The sequence below is a fragment of the Drosophila melanogaster genome, chromosome X (assembly GCF_000001215.4).
Source record: "Drosophila melanogaster chromosome X".
Lineage (NCBI taxonomy): Eukaryota > Metazoa > Arthropoda > Insecta > Diptera > Drosophilidae > Drosophila > Drosophila melanogaster.
In genome coordinates this window covers 13736462-13756085 of record NC_004354.4, presented here as the reverse complement: position 1 = coordinate 13756085, position 19624 = coordinate 13736462, and the positions used below count along the sequence as shown (strand labels likewise).

The 19624-nt window shown below is 41.3% G+C and overlaps 4 protein-coding genes, 1 long non-coding RNA gene and 1 other non-coding gene across 13 annotated transcripts; 2 read left to right on the top strand and 4 right to left on the bottom strand.

Moving 5' to 3' along the window:
• Positions 1-72: 72 nt before the first annotated feature.
• On the bottom strand, positions 73-764 carry asRNA:CR43833 (antisense RNA:CR43833). The gene is made up of 2 exons (NR_073655.1): positions 616-764; positions 73-236 (listed from the first exon to the last, which is right to left on the bottom strand).
• Positions 680-10509, top strand: Pdcd4 (Programmed cell death 4). 4 transcript variants are annotated; one of them, NM_001103507.3, is made up of 5 exons: positions 680-833; positions 1025-1256; positions 4059-5500; positions 5631-5770; positions 9238-10509. In NM_001103507.3, exons 3-5 carry the CDS (start codon positions 4184-4186, stop codon positions 9308-9310), a joined length of 1530 nt encoding a protein of 509 aa, NP_001096977.1. In that variant the 5' UTR covers positions 680-833; positions 1025-1256; positions 4059-4183; the 3' UTR covers positions 9311-10509. The 4 variants fall into 4 exon arrangements, with proteins under 4 accessions (NP_001096977.1, NP_001259533.1, NP_001259532.1 ...); NM_001272604.1 differs by lacking the exon at positions 1025-1256; NM_001272603.1 differs by having other exon boundaries at positions 680-1256; positions 4064-5500.
• A 100-nt stretch (positions 10510-10609) lies between these two features.
• Positions 10610-11158, bottom strand: lncRNA:CR42861 (long non-coding RNA:CR42861). Of its 3 annotated transcripts, none has more exons than NR_037726.1 (2): positions 11142-11158; positions 10610-11069 (listed from the first exon to the last, which is right to left on the bottom strand). It is a non-coding gene; the product is annotated as a long non-coding RNA:CR42861 (long non-coding RNA). The 3 variants fall into 3 exon arrangements; NR_123900.1 differs by having other exon boundaries at positions 10610-11062; positions 11117-11146; NR_037727.2 differs by having other exon boundaries at positions 10610-11146.
• A 244-nt stretch (positions 11159-11402) lies between these two features.
• Grip91 (Gamma-tubulin ring protein 91) lies at positions 11403-19516 on the top strand. Its single transcript, NM_080180.4, has 5 exons — positions 11403-11802; positions 12352-13770; positions 13845-14037; positions 14109-14430; positions 18280-19516. Exons 1-5 carry the CDS (start codon positions 11688-11690, stop codon positions 18982-18984), a joined length of 2754 nt encoding a protein of 917 aa, NP_524919.2. The 5' UTR covers positions 11403-11687; the 3' UTR covers positions 18985-19516.
• Positions 14134-16342, bottom strand: CG11151 (uncharacterized protein). 2 transcript variants are annotated; one of them, NM_001272602.1, is made up of 3 exons: positions 15974-16304; positions 14943-15408; positions 14134-14402 (listed from the first exon to the last, which is right to left on the bottom strand). In NM_001272602.1, the coding sequence occupies exons 1-2, from the start codon at positions 16104-16106 to the stop codon at positions 15194-15196; spliced, it is 348 nt and encodes a 115-aa protein (NP_001259531.1). In that variant the 5' UTR covers positions 16107-16304; the 3' UTR covers positions 14134-14402; positions 14943-15193. The 2 variants fall into 2 exon arrangements, with proteins under 2 accessions (NP_001259531.1, NP_572917.1); NM_132689.3 differs by lacking the exon at positions 14134-14402 and having other exon boundaries at positions 14985-15408; positions 15974-16137; positions 16226-16342.
• On the bottom strand, positions 16909-18144 carry CG11134 (uncharacterized protein). Of its 2 annotated transcripts, NM_001272601.1 has the most exons (4): positions 18098-18144; positions 17710-17912; positions 17176-17646; positions 16909-17100 (listed from the first exon to the last, which is right to left on the bottom strand). In NM_001272601.1, exons 2-4 carry the CDS (start codon positions 17835-17837, stop codon positions 17016-17018), a joined length of 684 nt encoding a protein of 227 aa, NP_001259530.1. In that variant the 5' UTR covers positions 17838-17912; positions 18098-18144; the 3' UTR covers positions 16909-17015. The 2 variants fall into 2 exon arrangements, with proteins under 2 accessions (NP_001259530.1, NP_572916.1); NM_132688.4 differs by lacking the exon at positions 18098-18144 and having other exon boundaries at positions 17710-17947.
• Positions 19517-19624: the final 108 nt, after the last annotated feature.

Sequence of the window (19624 nt, the reverse complement as noted above, 5' to 3'; positions counted from 1 at the left end):
TCAAGGAATCTTCAACATATAATTTCATAAATATTCATATGGTAATTAAAATTACAAATAAGAGAGCCACAATTGGCGGCAATTTTGTTTTTTTTTTTTGCTTTCTGCCGCCACTTGGAAATGTACAGCAATTCCTGTTCAATATTTACTTCGTTTTCTTTTGCATCGCTTTCTGCCGCCAATTGGAAATGTGCTGCAATTTGGGTTATGTAGCTGCCCGCCCTGTTCAAAAATTCCTGGAAAATAAGATTTTACTGAATTGAATGTTTTTAAATCTTGATAAAAAGGTAAGATCATTGGGCGAGTATATATATACATCCAGTGAGTGTGTAAATAAAGTAATGTTTCATTGTTTTTACTAAATATGCATATGTTTGCTTGTATGCATTTCTTTCCTTTTTCTTTTAAAAACTACTTCTCTGAGATGCCACTCTGTTGGACCATTCCCAGAAGCCATCAAAATTCAATAAGTTTCGTTTATCTTAGTTTTCCTCATAGGCAGGCTTACTACATAGGATTGAATTTGTATTTACATATATTTGCAAACTTTTTAATAAACTTCCCCGTTTTAAGGGGAAGCTTCGCCAAGTGCGCTTTTATAACCCACCACCTTACCAGAATCGAACAGTCTGGCAGCACGGTCTCGCCGAAAAAGTATAAAAACCCACGTCTCGTCGCTCTCTGGTTCAGTCGAGTTGAGTTTTCACGGCGTGAACAACAGTGTGCGTTATTGGTTCCTTATTCTGCGGTTCTTCAATCCTTTTTGTTCCAATCCTACTGAAAAAGAAATCAAAAGTTCACATCGTTAAGCGGCAAAAACAACAAAAGCGAAGGTGAATAAGGCATAAAAAACAGCACACGCAACTGAATAGTTGTGGGTGTGCGAGTGTGTGTATGCGCGTGTGAAGGAGCCTTTTAGTAAACACTCACACACTTGTGTATTTTTTTTCTGTGAGACACAAGATATTTGAGTGCATTTTTTGCCATTTGCCTTGCCAACCCCTCTCCCCCGCACGCATATAAGAAGAGAAAGAGAGGCAGGGAAAAAATAAAGGAGCCCACGAAGAAAAGCAACAACTATTAAACAGGCTCCTCATCGTATAAAAGCAGCGCAGCCGCCGTCAACGTCAACTGCAGTGGGCCAACGTCGTTGCAGTCGTGTCGTTAGTTTTTGTTCTTGTTGCAGCAGCAGCATCAAAGACAGAAGTAGAGAGAGCGAGCGAAACAGCCGGAGAGACAAAACAAAAAGCACTTAGGTAAGTGGCAAAATAAAAAAAAACGCAGAAACAGCAGCAGCAGCAACAACAACATCGATCTTGACGAAGACCAATTCAAAGAAGCAAGCGAAAAAAACTGCCGGCGAATGCGAATATAAAAGCAAAAACGAAATTACAGTCGCGGTCACAAAATTATGCCATATTAGATGATTTCAATAAAAATAGGTGAAATTTAAGAATTTGTTGATGCGCGTTATTTGCTCCAATTGGAAAACGTTGGTCTACGTGATAAAATCAACCGGCACACACGCACGCACCCGAAAATTCGAGAAAAACTGAAACGAGGAAAGCCGAAACCGAAAAAAAAAACAGCTGCCCACATTGGATGGGGGGTGAATTTGTTTGTTTTTTTTTCTGCCTGCCAAACTTGTTCCTTAGGCTTTTTGATTTTATTTTCGTTGTCTCGAGGTTTATTTGCATTCGGCGCCCCGTCCAATGTTTCCATGTCATCCGATTTTGTTTTCCCATATTATCTACCAGAATTGCTGGCTCACAGTGGTGGTACAATTCACTCTGCATAATTAACGATTATTTAAGTATTTAACAAAATCAGATGCAAATGCAATATGACCTAAAGTATAATATGACTCCAAACCCGAGATGTGTTATTAGAAGGGTTCTGGACGGGGAATTTTGCAAACAATTCCAGGCAAAATACAAAAAAATTTCAATTTTTCTGGTTACTGGATGCCAAACAAATACAGTTCTCAGTTTATAAAAGGCATAACAAAACCATCAAATTTATTCTGTAGTTTCAAAAAGAGTGGGTGACACAAATTGGTTTTTAATTTCTTTTATATCTATTTATGCAATTCATGTGCGCCTAATAGTTCGATCTCTTCTGTTAAAAAAAACAAACAACAGCATTCAATGGTGAGAACGTCTCTGCTTCTTTTTCTTGTTCTTTTTATTGGACATTGCTTATGTATTTTATTTTTTGCGAAATGTTTGCGACGCAATTTCGACAGCGTCACTTTATTTTTATGCTCTTTTCCATCGCTCCTCTTTATCTCTCTCTCCACTTCTTACAAACTCAACCTTTTCCTGATTTCGGGGTTAAAAAATAATTTCGGACACGCATCAATAAAAAGCGCGAAGGTGGAAAAGAGATTCGAAAAAAATGCTGAAAAGCGTTCATTTTGTTATTTCTGTTGTTGTTGTTATCCGAAAAAGGGGGCACAACAAGTGCGAAAGAAGGAGATGAAGAATCAGATGAGAAAGAGACCGGAAGGAGACGGCAATAAAAACATAGAAATTCGTGAGGCGCACAAAATTTTCAAGGTTATACCGGGCAAAACAAACATAAGACCGGTAACAGCATATGTATATGTATGTACATCCATATTACAGAGGGGGAAATACATAAGAATCCGCGTTTAAAGAAGAGGAGAAAGCACAAGCGGCGCAATATAAAAAGCACTCAAAAAACAAAAACAACACATGAAAACACAAAAAAAAAAACAACACATGCGGCTCTTTTTTGCACGTTATCTTTGTTTTCATTTGTATTATGCTGACATCTATATGTACATGGATGAAAGAATTGTATGAGAAGAGTGCCAAATCGACAATTTTACAACCGAAAATTGCGATAATTAATCAGAAAAGTTTATCAAACGAATGTACATAATTTAAATAAATCATATTATGTATTCGTGTTGGTTTGTTTGATTTGATTTTATACATATTTATGTTTGTGCTATATAGCATTTAAATTAAAAGTGCAAAACAGCATAAAAACATTTCAAATAAATAGGGAAAACAAAAGCAGCTGGAAAAGTAAAACATGTGTATGTATGTAGGCACTTATGTACACCAAAAGCAATTACATAGGCATGGAAATACAAGCAACTTTCAATTTAGAGTTAGTGCGAAGGAGACGGCTATATTGCTTGTGGGGGTTGCAAAGCTTTAACGGTAACAAAATTATGTAGTAGCTTTGGTGTTGTTGTTGTTGCGTGACCTTGAATTTCGTCTATAGGGGAGTTTCGATACATGTCCCTATCGCTATCCCTGTCACACCCACGCCCATTGACAAACATTTGCAATTTCCAAGACGCAGTACCGTTATTATATACAGATGCGGTCAAAAAAATGGCGCGAAAGCTGAACATATTATTATGGGTATATCTTAAAAATGAAAACCTAGAAACTTTTTGCAAAATTGTTAGCACTTACAAAAAAAAATCCGTAAAATAGCGACCCCAGTCATTTGTACATAGTATATATTGACTTCTGATCTTGTCATTACAATTACTTTGTATTATTGTGAGCATTAAATTTATGGGCATGCCAAAGAGCTTGTTCTATATTTAGGCAAAAACTATTAGATTTGAATAGCCCGAAAAAGAAACCTAACTGAACTTGGAAAGAAGGGGTTTCTGAGGGGCCATTGTCGGCTACGTGCCAGACATCATGTGTATTTATTTTAGTTCCATGTTTTTCACAGCCGCGACGCGCACAATAAACAAGTAAAACTTTCGCTGACTAACATCCCGTCTTTAAGGCGAGACATGTAAAATATACAAACGAAGGCGTTTCCTAAGAACAGTGACACCAAACCACGCCATCAACGTTCTCTATCTCTTCTATATGTACATATGTTTTCCTAAAGTTTCAAGTTTCATAATTGCACCGAAGACCCGACCCATTGCTTTAAACGATTAAATTGCATATTCGTAATCAAATTTGTTGTAGTTTTGCTTATTTTTCTGTTGATGCTTGATGCTTTAATGTTAACCAATAACCAAAAATCCTTTACAATTGCAATTTTATTTTTAGAAAAGAAAAGAAGCCACGCACCTGGTGCCAGAGTACAAAACCCAAACATCTACAATATCCGAGCTGTGCATTCCAAGGAGATAACGAGGAACGTATATATCGAAGAGTTTGAGAACATCGTCAGGATGGAAGTGGAATCGAATAACAAACGCGCCACCAACGGCGGCCGTCACTTCACTCCACCGTCGGACTCCGATTCCAAGGAGAGTTCCGTCGAGCGGGAGCTGAACGAAGAGATCGAGGCGGTGGAGCTAAATGGGAGTGGTGGTGGCGGCCACTCGAACGGCCATGTTAAGAAGCTGATGGCTGTCGAGGATGGCAGGATTAAGCGTAAGGCCAAGCGGTTAATCCAAAGACAGAATAGTGGTTCTGGCGGCAGTGCCAATCAAACTAATGGCAATGGAGCTGCTGGCGCTGGTGGAGCACATGGAGCAAGTGTAATGCCGCTGGGAATCAACAGAATTATGCCGTCGCCCGGTGGCTATGTGGTGCCACATCGACGCTGGAAGAATAGCCGGCGTTCGCGAACCATCAATCGTGGTCGAGGACTGCCCAAAAAGGGTGGTGGCGGCGGCAAGGGCGTCTGGGGATTGCCCGGTTCCGAGGCTCTGGCCGAGGTCTATGAGGACGAGAATGATCCTAACTACGATAGTGAGTGCAACGATCGTAATGTGGAGCTGCGCGAGGTGATCACTGAGATAACACGCGAGGAGTTCTTTAAGCTGGCGGAGCCCATTGTCTTGGAGTACTACGAGCACGGGGATCCGCATGAGGTGGCACTGAGCTTTGATGAGATACTGCAGGCACCGATGCGCGAGCACGTCACCAGCATTCTCGTGGAGATCGCCATGGATCACAAGGATTCGCAGCGCGAGATGACCTCGGTGCTGATCTCCGATCTCTACGGACGCGTTATTACCGGCAAGGATATTGAGAAGGGATTCAATATGCTGTTGGCCAATCTGCCGGATCTCGTCCTGGACACTCCAGAGGCGCCAATCATGCTCGGCAATTTTATGGCCCGCGCCGTGGCCGATGACTGCATTCCGCCCAAGTTTGTGGCCAAGTCGGGGGAGGAGCTAAGACATTTGGGACTGGGCGAACATGCCGAACAGGCCCTTCGCCGTGCTGACTCGCTTATCTACAAGCATGTGTGGGCCCATTTGGACAATGTCTGGGGCATGGGTGGGCCACTGCGTCCAGTGAAGACAATCACCATGCAGATGGAGCTGCTGCTCAAGGAGTACTTATCATCGCGTGACGTAGCCGAGGCACAGCGCTGTCTGCGTGCCCTCGAGGTGCCACACTATCATCACGAGCTTGTCTACGAGGCGATTGTCATGACACTGGAGTCACTTAGCCAGACCACCGAGGAGGCCATGTGCGAGCTGCTCAAGCAGCTAGATCTCACCTGCCTGGTGCTGCCCGCGGGCATGGAGCAGGTGGGTCATATATATATGCATATACATATATTTAATACATGTAGTTATAAATAGTTGGACTAGTCTAGTAATTTCATTGATAACCGAAATCCTTTCAATCCACGACAATTAACTATCTCTAATCCTTTAGGGTTTCTTGCGCGCCTTCGACGACATGGCCGACATCGTTTTGGATGTGCCCCTGGCCTATATAATACTCGATCGCTTCGTCGAGCGCTGCAATCGCGCCGGATTCCTAACCGACAAGATTATAAACAATGTGCCATCGCGGTAAGTTTTGGTGTTTAGTCCTTAAGGATATGGGGAAACCCTTTTTAAGGTTGGGATGTGTGGAATGGATTTCAAGTGCTGTTTGTTTGATTTAATCATATGATCAGAAATAAGATTATCAACTGGTACTGAAACGATGAGCAGGCTCACCTTTGTATACAAACACACAAATCCCACTACCTGCAAGAAAAGTATACTTAGTAATGAGAGCGAGACGTGTTTACGTAATCGTAGCAGCTATAAAGACAACACGCCCCCAAAGTAGTAGTGTACCCCCTATAAACTGGGGCTATACGTACATACATACATTGTTGTTTACAATCTTAAAACTCAATATACTTATAGTCTCCATAAAAAGCGGCGGGTCTATCGATCAGATCGTCAGCTATGTTTGTACTTACATACATGTACATATATACATACATAATTAAAGGTGTGGATTAATTGTTAATAAGACCTTGGCATTCGGTTTGATAGCAAAATGAACTAATTGTCGATTTTGTTATGATTTTGCTTGATTATTCTATTTTTGGCGAAGGGTAGACTTACATAGCTAAAGATTTATGGAGGCCATTCGTTTGTTCTAATTTTCGCCTATGAGTGTAAACAGTATTGGACACATACATATGTAAATATGTAATGATCAAATAAATATGATATGATGACATTGAGATATATAAATAATTAGGATTACACTTTAAAGTACATATTTTTTATCGTTTTTAAAAACTAGTTAATATATTTCGTTCTTTATAGAATGAAGTTGAATTGCTATTATTTTAACCGCTGCTGTGCTGAAATGTGCATGCATGTATGTACATACATACATACGTGTTTATTTTGTGTTTTTGCCGGCTTCGACTTGTTTATTGTTCTCCTATTTTTTTTTTGGCGTCTTCGTTTTTTTTGTGCTTTTGGCTGATTTTCTTATACATACATAGGCGACGGCTATTACATACATGCAGACGTGTTTTGTTTGGGTGTATATGTATTTGTATGTTTGTTTATGAATTTTCTATTGCGCAGTTTAGTTTCGCATTTTGGAATTAACTTAACATTTGTGTATGTACATACTTCGCGTCATCCGTTGAGGCAGTCGCCGATTGCTTTTGGTTCTTTTTCGTTTTTTTTTTTTTTTGTATATTTGTGTTGCGTATTTTCTTATTGTTTATGCTGTTGTGCCGGTTTATCAGGTGCCGGCTAGTTATGTATATTTATTCTTTATTCCGAGTTCTTGCTTGCCTCCACTTTTTCTGCGATCAGCTTTATTATTTTCCCACTTTCTGTTTCTTTATGGTTTATGGTTGTGTTTTTGCTATGAGTTGATGGGAAATCGTAACTGTGTGACTGGTTATGCATACATATGTATGTATGTATATACATAAGTATACGGGTATGCACAGATGCAGATGCAAACATAAGAGGACTTCTGTTTTCAATTGGTAATTTCTAATACGACGTTCTAAAGTTGCGTTGGATTTTCGGGATCCTGAATCCCTTTGGTATTATCGTAATTATTACTATTTAACAGATTTACTTGGTATAATGCTAGCATGCGGGTTATTATTATTACGTTATTTCAACAATACTTTTATTTAATGCATAGGCCTGGCAAAAGGGTAATTAAAAATCCATATTCTTCCATCGTGTGAACATGTGCAACGTAGGGATTGTTTGGGAGGGGTTTGGTGGGGTGAATGTGGCTGGACGTCTCTTATCGATTGGTTTTTTATCACGGCAAACTTTGCATTGCTGAATTGTTGTTGTTTTGCTTGGACTTTATTATGAATTCTGTTGTTGTTTGTTGGTGCAACAACCTGCATGTGGCTCAAGATCGTCTTGGCGTGTTGTTGTTGCTTTTTGTTTTGTTTTGTTTTTAGTGTTTGTGCGAAGGTAAACATGGCTGCCAAGTTGCTGTTATCGACCTGCTCTGCCACTCCCACTTTAGTAGTGCTGCTGTTGTTGCTGCTGTCGTTGTTGTTACTGCCACTACTATAACTGCATTTGCATTTGCATTTCGCCTTGACAGCGGCTATTGCACTTTGCCACAGCGCGCGACAGCCACAAATGCAATAACAACAACTGCAACAGCGACTAGAATAGCAACAAACTGCAGCAGCCGCAAAGGCACAACAGCACAAACACCGCTCATTTTACACCCAACAACAACTGCATTTGACGCCAACGCAACTACAACTGCAAAAGTTGTTTTTTTCATTCTGTTTTGGTTTTTTTTTAAAGCTGAACTCAATGCCAAGAGACTCAGACATAACGGTTCATGAGGCCCAGTGCTGGCTGTTTTCCAGCTATATTCTAATAACTCCAATATATTCGCTTTAAGAATATATGTGAAATAAATTAATAAAGTATGGTATAGAATCAAGTTCTTGATCATTTTTAGTTAGTTAGCTTAAAGAAATCGTAGTTGTAATAAAATGGCAAATGCTTCATCTATAAAGTAGCCAAACTGCCAGCACAGCGCTACAACTGGCTGTGGTTTTTTTCTGAGGTCTCCGCTCTTTTATGCTTTTGCTTTATTATTTTTGATTTATTTTTATATATTTTGTTATTTGTTTAACTCTTGTATTTACTTGCTTTGCTGATCGCGCGCTTATCTTGCCTCAATTTTAACTGACTCTTCTACACCAGTGCACTTGTGTGTGTGTTTGTGTTTATAAATAGATATGTATGTATATTTCTGCATTTAGTACCCCACTTGGTCACATATTTATAGTAGCAACAATTAAGGCTCCAGCTGGTTTTTGCCATTGTTGTTGTTTGTTTTGTTTCTAGGCCAGAATCCTTTGATTGGCCAGCTTGGTGGTGTCCCCCTTTAAATATATAAAACTAGTTTTAATTTACCTCGCTCTCCCCACCTTCTCACCACCCCACTGCATTTGGTTCACCCGCTACTTTTGCACAGCTGTTGCAGTAAAGAGAGCAGTGGAGAGAGAGAACCTCAACGGGAGAGAGAGACTCCCAACGGGAGAGATAGAGAGAGAGAGAGCGAAAAAGGGTCAACGGTTGAATGAACTTTTGTGCAAATTCGTTGTTGTTCTTGTTATTGTTGTTACCAAATTTGCGCCAAGCATTTCGCAACTTGTTTTTTGTTTTCTCCTCTTTGTTTTCTTGTTCTTTGTATTATATTTGTTTTTTTTTTGTTTTGTTTTAGCGGCAATGCATTGCATAATTGTAATTGCTTAGTGCGTAAGGCAGCGCGAGAGAGAGAAAGAGAACGAGATAGTATTATGCAGTTGCATTTCACATGCATTTATTTCTTTGTTTAAGAAAAGCTACACCACTGCAAAGTCTTTTAAAAATAAGAAAAAAAACATTGTTTAACAATAGCAAATGTGTATCAGGCTAAAATGATGATTTGTTTACCGAACTTCAAGGGCCATTATATTTACTACTACTCGAATTGTGTTACCGATTTCTGATCAATTTTCCCCGTTTTATATTTGCAGCGGACGCAAGCGTTTCGTTTCGGAGGGCGACGGCGGCCACGTGAAGCCGACTACCTTCACCATGCGTGATTAAATCATAGGGACAACGGGGACGTTATATGCTGCACATGCTTATATGACCACTGCCCCCAGCCACCCAATGACAACTAGAGGAGCAACAAGAGAGAAGCAAACATTAAACAAAAACAAAAAAAAAAACACCAAATTACAAAAAAAAAAAACGAAAATTCATACGAACGCAAAGAATAAATACACCATTTATAAGAAACAAAAGACGATATGAAGAATTTGTCGCAAACTTGATAAAAAGAACTTATCCTCAGAATCCAGATAAGGACACAAACGAAAAACAAAAACAAGCAAAAAAAAAAAACCACAAAAAAACAAACAATCAATCGGAATTTGATCTCCGTTTAAACTATATTCATTATTATACTACATAAACACCTACAACGTATATCTTACCTACATGTAACTACCAGCGTAATTCGAAAGTATATTTTAAATATTTGTTAAAAAAGGAGATATGAGTGAAACGATCACAAAAAAAAGAAAAAGAAAGAAGAATCCAGCCAAAAGTATGCGGGGAACCACGAGCAGGAGCAACAGGAACAGAGATGGGTCGCTTTTTGTGGCTAGGATCTCACATAAAGGATGCGAGTGGGCGTACTTAGCACGACCGTCATTATGCCACATGAAATCAAAGCATATTATTTACATGAAACTGTTATAGGCACTCGTACACACACACTCACACACACCTCTTGGGTTGATTGAATTGATTGAATAACTTGTATTTGGAACGAACCAATGATGATGATTTATGCTATCAACGCAATCAAAACTCTGATGATTACACAAAACAAATTCCATTGACTTGAAATTGAGAAAAACATTTATAATATTCCTATGCGCATCGAAAACATGATTTTCCTTAATTTTTTTGTAACTTTGTGTGTCAGAAGACTAACATAATTAAGCTTAATTTTACTTTATACGTATATTTACCCACGGATTCATCTTATTCTGCTTGCTTTTTTTTTTTTTTGATTGAATAAAAGCTGCATTTTATATGATAAGAAAAAGACTTTGTTTTCGCCGCACTTATATTTTAAAATGTTCACACTTCATGAAGAAACAAAATTCGACATATTCTTAAAAATGCGCGCCCACACATCTATATATATTTAATATATATATCTACATATATATATATATAAACTAATGTGTTAAAAGCAGAAAATATACATCAAAAATAAAAATTAAAAACATATTTTAATGCGTTTTCAATGGGCAAATTCGTTTATTTAGTTGGAAATAATTTAGGATCGGGCCAACATTTATTTTGCTTTTTTTTCGTTACAGAAATCTCCGGATATTAAATGCAATTACGTATAGAAGTGAGTAAGGTAAACCGGATGAGAGTTTAACTATGTTCTAAATTAAATACCGGAGGTTTCTGTTTCAATACACATTATATACATTATATATTATTTCACATATTATTTCGCGTTCAAATCTGGTGGCGAAGAATCCTTCTTGGTCACCGGTTCACTCGGTGGTTCCAGCTTGATTTCTGGGGCTCAGGATTAGCCCACATATTGCTAGGTAGTTGGGTTGGCTGCTCCAGGTACTGCTCCACCGCATCCAGCTGCTGATGGCCCATTGCGACGAAGGAAAGTCCTTGTCCATTGGAATTCCAAGACATCCTTGCAGCACCTTAAGCTTTAACTCCCCCAGCAGTAGGTATCAAACACGACTTGTAGCCAATTACAGCCGTTGGTGTGCTCCATGGCGAAACGCAGTTGGTCAGTCTCATCTATGTCTTCAGCCTTTATATTAAATATTAACAATTTTAAAGTTTACCATTTTTGCTTACAAGCAATTGCAAATGCAAAACGGACAGTGTGACCAGGCGAGTGAGAGTTGGAAACGTTTGCGGCCCCAGAGCTGTCAGATGTTTGCAATGGAATTAACATAAAAGCTGAAAGCTGCACTTCTAAACATAACTGTTATACAAAAATGCTACATTCAGTAACATTCCGACAGAAATACATTTTTATAGTAAAATGTAGAACGATAATCAAAATGGCATAGCCTATTGCAGACGAGCGCTGCCAGATCGCTGCACCTTCGGCCAGTGTGTGCCCGCCAGCGGCTAGGACTTTGCCTTGTCAAGTTTCCCAGATTCGGTAACACTGCACTAAATAATTTTAATAAATTATTTGTATGAAGTACGCGCCAATTGGATGCGTTTTTGTCCTATCTGTCGAAGATTTCACGCATCCCGAACAATTGCCAGTGACTGCACGCCGTATTATAGCCAGGGAACAGCTGTGCGTTTGCCATTGGCCAACAGTTGTTGTCCACTTCGCAATTACCAAGCCATCCAAAATCGGCTGTTTAACGCGCGCTTGATTGGATATTTATGAACAATTCAGTGCACCAGGATGTCGCAGGACAGGATCGCCGGCATCGATGTGGCAACCAATTCCACTGATATATCGAATATCATTAACGAGATGATCATCTGCATCAAGGGCAAGCAGATGCCCGAAGTTCACGGTGAGATTTGGGAATGTGCAATCACTCACTGGCTGTCCAGGCACGCAAGGCATACGGACTGCTCTGGCATTCCGGGAAGAAGGCCTCCACCCTTGGGAATCGACCACGTGCTTCAGGATTATAGTTAATCCCAGAAACTCAACATATTTCATGGCATTTTCAAACAGAGAGTCCTTGAGATATGCAACTAACAATACATATACTTATATTTTTATAGTTCTAGATTAAATGTAGCAATAACCATTGCCAAAGTGTGTTGCATAGTCGTAAATGTTCAAAATTAATGTATATATCCCACAAACAATTCAAAGTATTCAAAGATATTTATCCGAAAGTAGATAGTTTTGAATTGTTTTTAAATGACTATTGATCACATATACTTAACTATAAAAGTATGAGCAAGTTTCTTAGATCCTCAAGGTCCTCAATACGTACAATTTCCAAATCAATGAATCTAAGGATACGTAATGCAACACATACACTAGACACTATACATAATTGTAGGCTTCATTGCCCTTGTTTTAATGCACTTTGTTCAATCTTTTGCAGAAAAAGCAATGGATCATTTAAGCAAAATGATTGCCGCCAATAGTCGGGTCATTCGGGACTCAAATATGTTGACTGAGCGCGAATGTGTCCAGAAGATAATGAAACTGCTGAGCGCCCGGAATAAGAAGGAGGAGGGCAAAACTGTGTCGGATCACTTCAATGAGCTGTACAGGAAACTCACGTTGACCAAGTGCGATCCGCACATGAGGCACTCGCTAATGACCCATCTACTTACGATGACCGACAATTCGGATGCCGAAAAGGCAGTTGCCAGCGAAGATCCACGTACTCAGTGCGATAATCTCACTCAGATTCTGGTCAGTCGTCTTAACTCAATAAGTTCCTCCATAGCCAGTCTGAATGAGATGGGAGTGGTCAACGGAAATGGAGTAGGAGCAGCAGCGGTAACAGGAGCAGCAGCGGTAACAGGAGCAGCAGCGGTAACAGGAGCAGCAGCGGTAACAGGAGCAGCAGCAAGCCACAGTTATGATGCCACACAGTCCAGCATCGGATTGAGAAAACAGTCCTTGCCCAACTACCTGGATGCAACAAAGATGTTGCCCGAGTCTCGACATGATATAGTGATGAGTGCCATTTACTCCTTCACCGGCGTTCAAGGGAAGTATTTGAAGAAGGATGTGGTAACGGGCCGTTTCAAGCTGGATCAGCAGAACATCAAGTTCCTGACCACCGGCCAAGCGGGCATGTTGCTGCGGCTCTCCGAACTTGGCTACTACCACGATCGAGTGGTCAAGTTTTCGGATGTATCGACCGGTTTCAATGCCATTGGCAGCATGGGCCAGGCCCTGATTTCCAAACTCAAGGAGGAGCTGGCGAATTTTCACGGGCAAGTGGCAATGCTTCACGATGAAATGCAGCGTTTTCGGCAGGCCTCGGTGAATGGAATTGCAAACAAGGGGAAAAAGGATAGTGGGCCCGATGCTGGCGATGAAATGACGCTATTCAAGCTGCTCGCCTGGTATATAAAGCCACTGCACCGGATGCAGTGGTTAACCAAGATTGCCGACGCCTGCCAGGTAAAGAAGGGCGGTGATTTGGCATCGACCGTTTATGATTTCCTTGACAACGGTAACGATATGGTCAATAAATTGGTGGAGGATCTCCTAACTGCCATTTGTGGCCCACTGGTGCGCATGATCTCCAAATGGATTCTGGAGGGCGGCATTAGCGATATGCATAGAGAGTTCTTTGTGAAGTCCATTAAAGATGTGGGCGTTGATCGGCTATGGCACGATAAATTCCGCCTACGATTGCCAATGCTGCCCAAGTTTGTGCCCATGGATATGGCCAATAAGATACTCATGACGGGCAAATCCATTAATTTTCTAAGAGAAATCTGCGAGGAGCAGGGTATGATGAAGGAGCGCGACGAACTAATGAAGGTCATGGAATCTAGTGGTGAGTTAAGGCATGCTCTTCAAATTGGATTAGCGAAATCGAATGATTTAAATGCTCCATGCTCTTATCTACAGCCTCTCAAATCTTTTCGTACACACCGGACACCAGTTGGCATGCGGCCGTGGAAACGTGCTACCAGCAGACCTCCAAACATGTCCTCGACATTATGGTGGGCCCACACAAGCTGCTGGATCATTTGCACGGAATGCGGCGCTACTTGCTGTTGGGCCAGGGCGATTTTATTAGCATTCTGATTGAAAACATGAAGTTAGTTTTCTTGATGAATGTAATTGAAACTTTTCAATTTCTAATGTAACACTTGAAAATCGCCTTTTCAGGAACGAACTGGAGCGACCGGGCCTTGATATATATGCTAACGATCTCACCTCCATGTTGGATTCCGCTCTGCGCTGTACGAATGCCCAGTACGATGATCCTGATATTCTAAACCATCTCGATGTGATTGTTCAACGACCGTTCAACGGTGATATTGGCTGGAACATCATCTCGCTGCAGTACATTGTCCACGGACCACTGGCCGCCATGCTGGAGTCGACCATGCCAACGTACAAGGTGCTCTTCAAGCCACTCTGGCGCATGAAGCACATGGAGTTTGTGCTCTCGATGAAGATCTGGAAGGAGCAGATGGGCAACGCAAAGGTAAGTGGCTGGCTATTAGACTTCTTATCGGTTGTTTCGAGTGCATGCACATATTTTAGATTGCCAAGTGCCACTCAGAGTGCACATGGTGATTCCAGTGGTCAGCGAACTGCTAGCAAGCGGACTCTGCTTTCAATACACAAGTTTGGCTTTTGTTCCCAAGGTAAATTGGGTCAAACTTTTGACTGATTGGCTAGGAGGCAATTAGGGAAATTATAAATATATAGGGAATATCTTGACTTGTTTGAGTTCTTTGACTGCCTGATTTATGAACTTACCAAACCTAAAATCAAGCTTATCTGGTTGAGAAAGCTACTATACGGATTTTTAGAGGTTTTCAAAGATTACAAACAATTTATAGGCTAATCTGGCAACAGGCAGTTGTGGGGGAATCTATTTTTGTGGTTCGAAGTGAAGTCGAAGTTCGAAAGGTTTTAGCCAAGAAATCGACTACAAGAGCTTGATAAGATTGCCCGCTCTTGTAATCTAATCCGCAGCGATTACCCACTTACCGATAAAACCCATTTGTAGTATCAAAGTGCACAGGAATTTGTCGTTTTCGCCTTATGTATTATTTTCTAGTTTTGTAGACGGGTTTTTCCGTACAAAAATAACATTAATTATGTGGTGAAACAAAAACACGAATACAGATTACAAATTACACACACGAAAAAAAAAAAAAATTGTGTAAAAGGGAACACACACACACTGTCTCGTTGAGGAATGTGCTAACTGGGCTGGGTTATTGTTGATCACTCCTTTTTTACAACTTGGCGTCGGTCTTCAGGAGCGGCGCCAGCTTCTGGGTGAGCATGATGTTGCCGGCGATCTTCAGCTTGCCCTTCATGAAGGCAGCCTGGGGGTTCAGCTTGCCCAGGGCGATGTCAACCATGTCCTCGTCGGCGACCGTCAAGGTGGTGTCCACCTTGATGCCCTGGGCAGGTCCCTCGTAGGCCTTGGCGTTCTTGCAGTCCAGAGCTGAAAGTGGTATTCGTTAATAGGTTGTTCATTTGCTCATTGGACTTGGAATATGCTACCAAAGTAGACATTCGATTCTTAAAACTAGCAGATAACTTAGCGGATTTAACTTAGCACGATTTAATGTATGTATATATGACAACGTTTTAAAGTGACTTCTTGTGCAACAAGTGGCATACATACATGCATATATGGCAAGTATGTTGTTCTGTTGCTGTAATATATATTCTCTAAATCGTGCAAATAGGCAATTCAGTGGCTTTTGTTAATGCCAACAGCTGGTGCCGAAGTACAAACGCCGTGCACTTTGAACTGTGACTATTACAAAATGCAAAACACACACACACGCAAAGACGACGTACTAGTATTCTCCACTGGCCAGGAGCGCCAACAGAAGGGGGCTTAGCAACTGGGGGGTAGGAAAATCACCAACTCAGAGTCCGAAAGTCCCCTTCGGATTGAGCCCATCTATGTACATACGCCCCTGTGCTGCGCGTTGGGAGTGTGTGTGTGTGTGGTGCGTGTTTTTATGGGCTCCATTGGGCGATGGATAACTGATACTTACTCCACTCCTTGGCCACCTTGCCGTCCTTGGTGATTTTGTACAGGAACACACCGTTGACCGCCTTGGCCTTGGCCTCGTTCTCCTTCAGTCCATCGATGATCTTTTGGAAAACGGCGTCCGACTGCAGAGACATGGTTGTTGTTGTTGTTGTTGTGGGGGTATTTCTGTGTGTATGCGGTTTTGTTTTTCCGGAAGAATAAAGAAAATATTCAGTGGGCTTGTGCGTCGTAGAAATAAAAGAAAAGTGCTTACGCTTTGAGAGCGGAACGCGAAGTAATGAGCAGAAGGCGTGCAATCGGCGATTTTATTGTCGCTTTTTTCACTACACTGCCCCTGTTGTGTGGGAGCGGGATGGTCGTATAGCAAGTTGCCGGTCGCGATATGTCGCCCTCACTCGCACCTGTTGCATTCGCATAAGCCTTGTTGTGCTGTTATTGTCGCGCTCCCTCTCTCTCTCGCTCTCTTCCAAATGTTAGCCAGCTGATGCACAGTGGGCATGAACTCAAAATAAAGTGGCTGCACGAAAACCTTTTGCATATCAGATATAGCTTTTATTTATATCGTTTATGCGATATTTCTTTCATTAAGCTGAATTGAAATTCTGATATTTGATGATATCAGAATGAAAAAGTAAATAACTGTATCGATATCATTTGGTTTTCACCGCTTGTTAGCCCACTGTTACAGGTGTGGAGTTTAGACTTTAACATTAACATGAAACGCCTAACATGAAGCCGTAACAGCGGTTATCAGCTGTTGTCCACGATTTAGTGCAAAGTGCGCACCCAGTTTGAAATGCCCATAAAACGGCGATAAGGCTTGAAGACTCTTCAGATTATTTCGACAAAATATGTCACCTAACGAGCCCATTGAGAAAATATTTTTAACCCCCCAAATGCCATATATCGTGATTCGATTCATAAAACGCAAGCATTATTCAGTACTATTATTTTGCATTGACCAATGGATTTCAGTTAGTAAATGCATCAATTTATAGGGTTAAACGACAAGTAGAATGTGCGTTCGTATCAGCTTCACTTCCTTATGAGCTCTCGAACTTTTCCGGATCGATTCCGGCCTTCTTCATTTCCACGGCAATGGAGAAGAGATAGTCATAGCATTCCGACCTGGTTGTAAAAAGAGAGATAAACGATTAGGTCTATAAAAGTGCTCGGTGTCTGAGAATAAGTGAGGCAACCCACATGGTTTTGGCCTTCTCCCAGTTCTGTCCCCAAACGTAGACGCCGTGTCGTCGAACCAGGATCGCACTGCAGCCCGGATACTCCATCATGGCGGCGTACATACTGTCGGCCAGGTCGCGTTCAAAGGGTGTGTTCTCGATGATCGGTACGACGAGCTCCTCGTCGTAGCGCAAATATCGCTTGTCCGCCTCATCGTAGACGCCCTTGATCATCTCCAAGTGGGTGCAGCGGAAGGTTTTCCCTGGCCACAGGAGCGTGGCCATTACGGCGTGCTGCGAATGGGTGTGGATGACGGCTCCCGCCTGCCGATGCTGATAGGCCAGCATAAAGAGCGGCGTACATTGGCTCTTCTTCAGGCCCTTGATCTCAGGCGGCAGTTGCAGATCCTTGCCGGTTATATCCTGCACGAAGAGATCCTCCGGCTGCATTCGCTCCTTCTGGACGCCCGACGGTGCTATGTAGATCTCATCGCTGAAACGGATTAACCGGCTTATATGGCTGTCTGGATAGATGTATAGTATCACTTGTACTCACTTGTACTTAATGCTCATGCCACCTCCTGTGCCGGTCACCCATCCCAAATGATAGAATTGCCTGCATAGCGAGGGAATCAAGTGGCGAGGATGCTCCGCCGGCAAGTCTTTGAAGATCGAGAGGGCCATCTCGCTGACAATGTGACTTTCGTGGGACGTAATCTTCGTCGCCGTGCGACACTGATAACGGGAGATAAAGGGATTCTGAAAGCGACAAATCACGAATGTAAACAATGCTGCCGTCGATAGACGATTGCAATCGGTGTATCGCTGTTAACACACAGCGTTGCCGTTACGATAAACATTGTCCAATTAGAAATGGTTTTTTGAAAATTGAATAATGTGCAATAGTTCATTAAGAGAACAAGATATTATTATCACCGTATTACCTCAAAAATGTTTCATAGCGCTGTTGAAAACGTTTTTTACAAGTATAAATATAATAAGCTTGCTACATTTGAACTTTTTTCAATTTTCTTGAGTAGTCCTATTCTGTAAGTCTTATTATAAACTTTTTTGTTTTTATGTGGCTCACCTTTGGAATTATATTGTTTATTAAACATCTTTTCAGGCCCTTCGTACAATGAAGTCCGAAATCGGCAAGGCGTCACACCGCCTCAACCTTTTCACTTCCGAGATCATGCACTTTATCCACCAAATGCAGTACTATGTGCTATTTGAGGTCATCGAGTGCAACTGGGTGGAGCTACAGAAGAAGATGCAGAAGGCTACTACGTTGGACGAAATCCTGGAAGCTCACGAGAAGTTTCTGCAAACGATTTTGGTGGGCTGTTTTGTCAGCAACAAAGCGAGTGTGGAGCATTCGCTGGAGGTGGTGTACGAGAACATTATCGAATTGGAGAAGTGGCAGTCGAGCTTTTACAAGGACTGCTTTAAGGAGCTAAATGCCCGCAAGGAACTGTCCAAAATTGTGGAGAAATCGGAAAAGAAGGGTGTCTACGGACTGACCAACAAGATGATCCTGCAGCGCGACCAGGAGGCGAAGATATTTGCCGAAAAGATGGACATCGCCTGCCGCGGCTTAGAAGTCATAGCAACCGATTACGAAAAGGCTGTCAGCACTTTCCTAATGTCTCTCAACTCTAGCGACGATCCGAATTTGCAGCTCTTTGGCACTCGGCTGGACTTCAACGAGTACTACAAGAAGAGGGACACCAATTTGAGCAAACCCCTGACCTTCGAGCACATGCGCATGAGCAATGTGTTCGCCGTGAACAGTCGCTTCGTGATATGTACGCCGTCCACTCAGGAATAGCGACCAATGTCCATGCAATCGGTTTATCCCAGTGTCCATACATCATACCAAATCCCAAATCCCATACAGCATCAGCACTCCATTCAGTTCAATTGCTGCTAAATATTTGAGATATCTCGATATCATTGGAGCCAATCCAACCAAACAAACTAATCCAATTATTAACTAAGCCTTCGAATCGAAAACAACCTCTATACATATATATCTCAAGCTTTGCCGTCAATCGCCTGGCTGCAAGCCATCAACTTAAGATATCTCCAATACAAAATTATTGAGTAGTTGTAACGAAAGTATTAAGCGACAATTTGTTTGTCGAAAAACGCAACGTTCTATTTTGTTTGCGAATCCCATAATTTTTTTTACATCGAAGCTTAGTTGAAATAGATTTTCGTAAGTGCATTTGCCAATTGCCATGTTGTAATTAAAGAGAATAAGAGAATGTTACGTACTTTAAAAGAATGTTTTAAAAAAGTTAATGTTTTGAACAGTTTTAAACCGTAATGCGAGCTCGAAATAAACGCAACTTGCATTGAAAGTTTCCGTCTCTATTTAATTATTATAAATTACAAAAATTTGGGTTATAAGAGTGTAATAGTTATTTATTCAATTATTGTAAATGCGTATAAAAAGAAAGCCGAAA

What these genes read in the sequence shown, in the direction of transcription:
- CG11151 (NM_132689.3), bottom strand. Translation starts at nt 16,106, where the DNA reads ATGTCTCTGCAGTCGGACGCCGTTTTCCAAAAGATCATCGATGGACTG. An exon ending in CAAGGTGGCCAAGGAGTGGA is followed by an intron (nt 15,409 to 15,973) that starts GTAAGTATCAGT and finishes TACCACTTTCAG; the next exon opens with CTCTGGACTGCAAGAACGCC.
- Pdcd4 (NM_001272604.1), top strand. Translation starts at nt 4,184, where the DNA reads ATGGAAGTGGAATCGAATAACAAACGCGCCACCAACGGCGGCCGTCAC. An exon ending in TGCCCGCGGGCATGGAGCAG is followed by an intron (nt 5,501 to 5,630) that starts GTGGGTCATATA and finishes CTAATCCTTTAG; the next exon opens with GGTTTCTTGCGCGCCTTCGA. An exon ending in ATAAACAATGTGCCATCGCG is followed by an intron (nt 5,771 to 9,237) that starts GTAAGTTTTGGT and finishes TTATATTTGCAG; the next exon opens with CGGACGCAAGCGTTTCGTTT.
- Grip91 (NM_080180.4), top strand. Translation starts at nt 11,688, where the DNA reads ATGTCGCAGGACAGGATCGCCGGCATCGATGTGGCAACCAATTCCACT. An exon ending in ATTCTGATTGAAAACATGAA is followed by an intron (nt 14,038 to 14,108) that starts GTTAGTTTTCTT and finishes TCGCCTTTTCAG; the next exon opens with GAACGAACTGGAGCGACCGG. An exon ending in AGCAGATGGGCAACGCAAAG is followed by an intron (nt 14,431 to 18,279) that starts GTAAGTGGCTGG and finishes ACATCTTTTCAG; the next exon opens with GCCCTTCGTACAATGAAGTC.
- CG11134 (NM_001272601.1), bottom strand. Translation starts at nt 17,837, where the DNA reads ATGGCCCTCTCGATCTTCAAAGACTTGCCGGCGGAGCATCCTCGCCAC. An exon ending in GGCATGAGCATTAAGTACAA is followed by an intron (nt 17,647 to 17,709) that starts GTGAGTACAAGT and finishes AATCCGTTTCAG; the next exon opens with CGATGAGATCTACATAGCAC. An exon ending in TGGGAGAAGGCCAAAACCAT is followed by an intron (nt 17,101 to 17,175) that starts GTGGGTTGCCTC and finishes TTTTACAACCAG; the next exon opens with GTCGGAATGCTATGACTATC.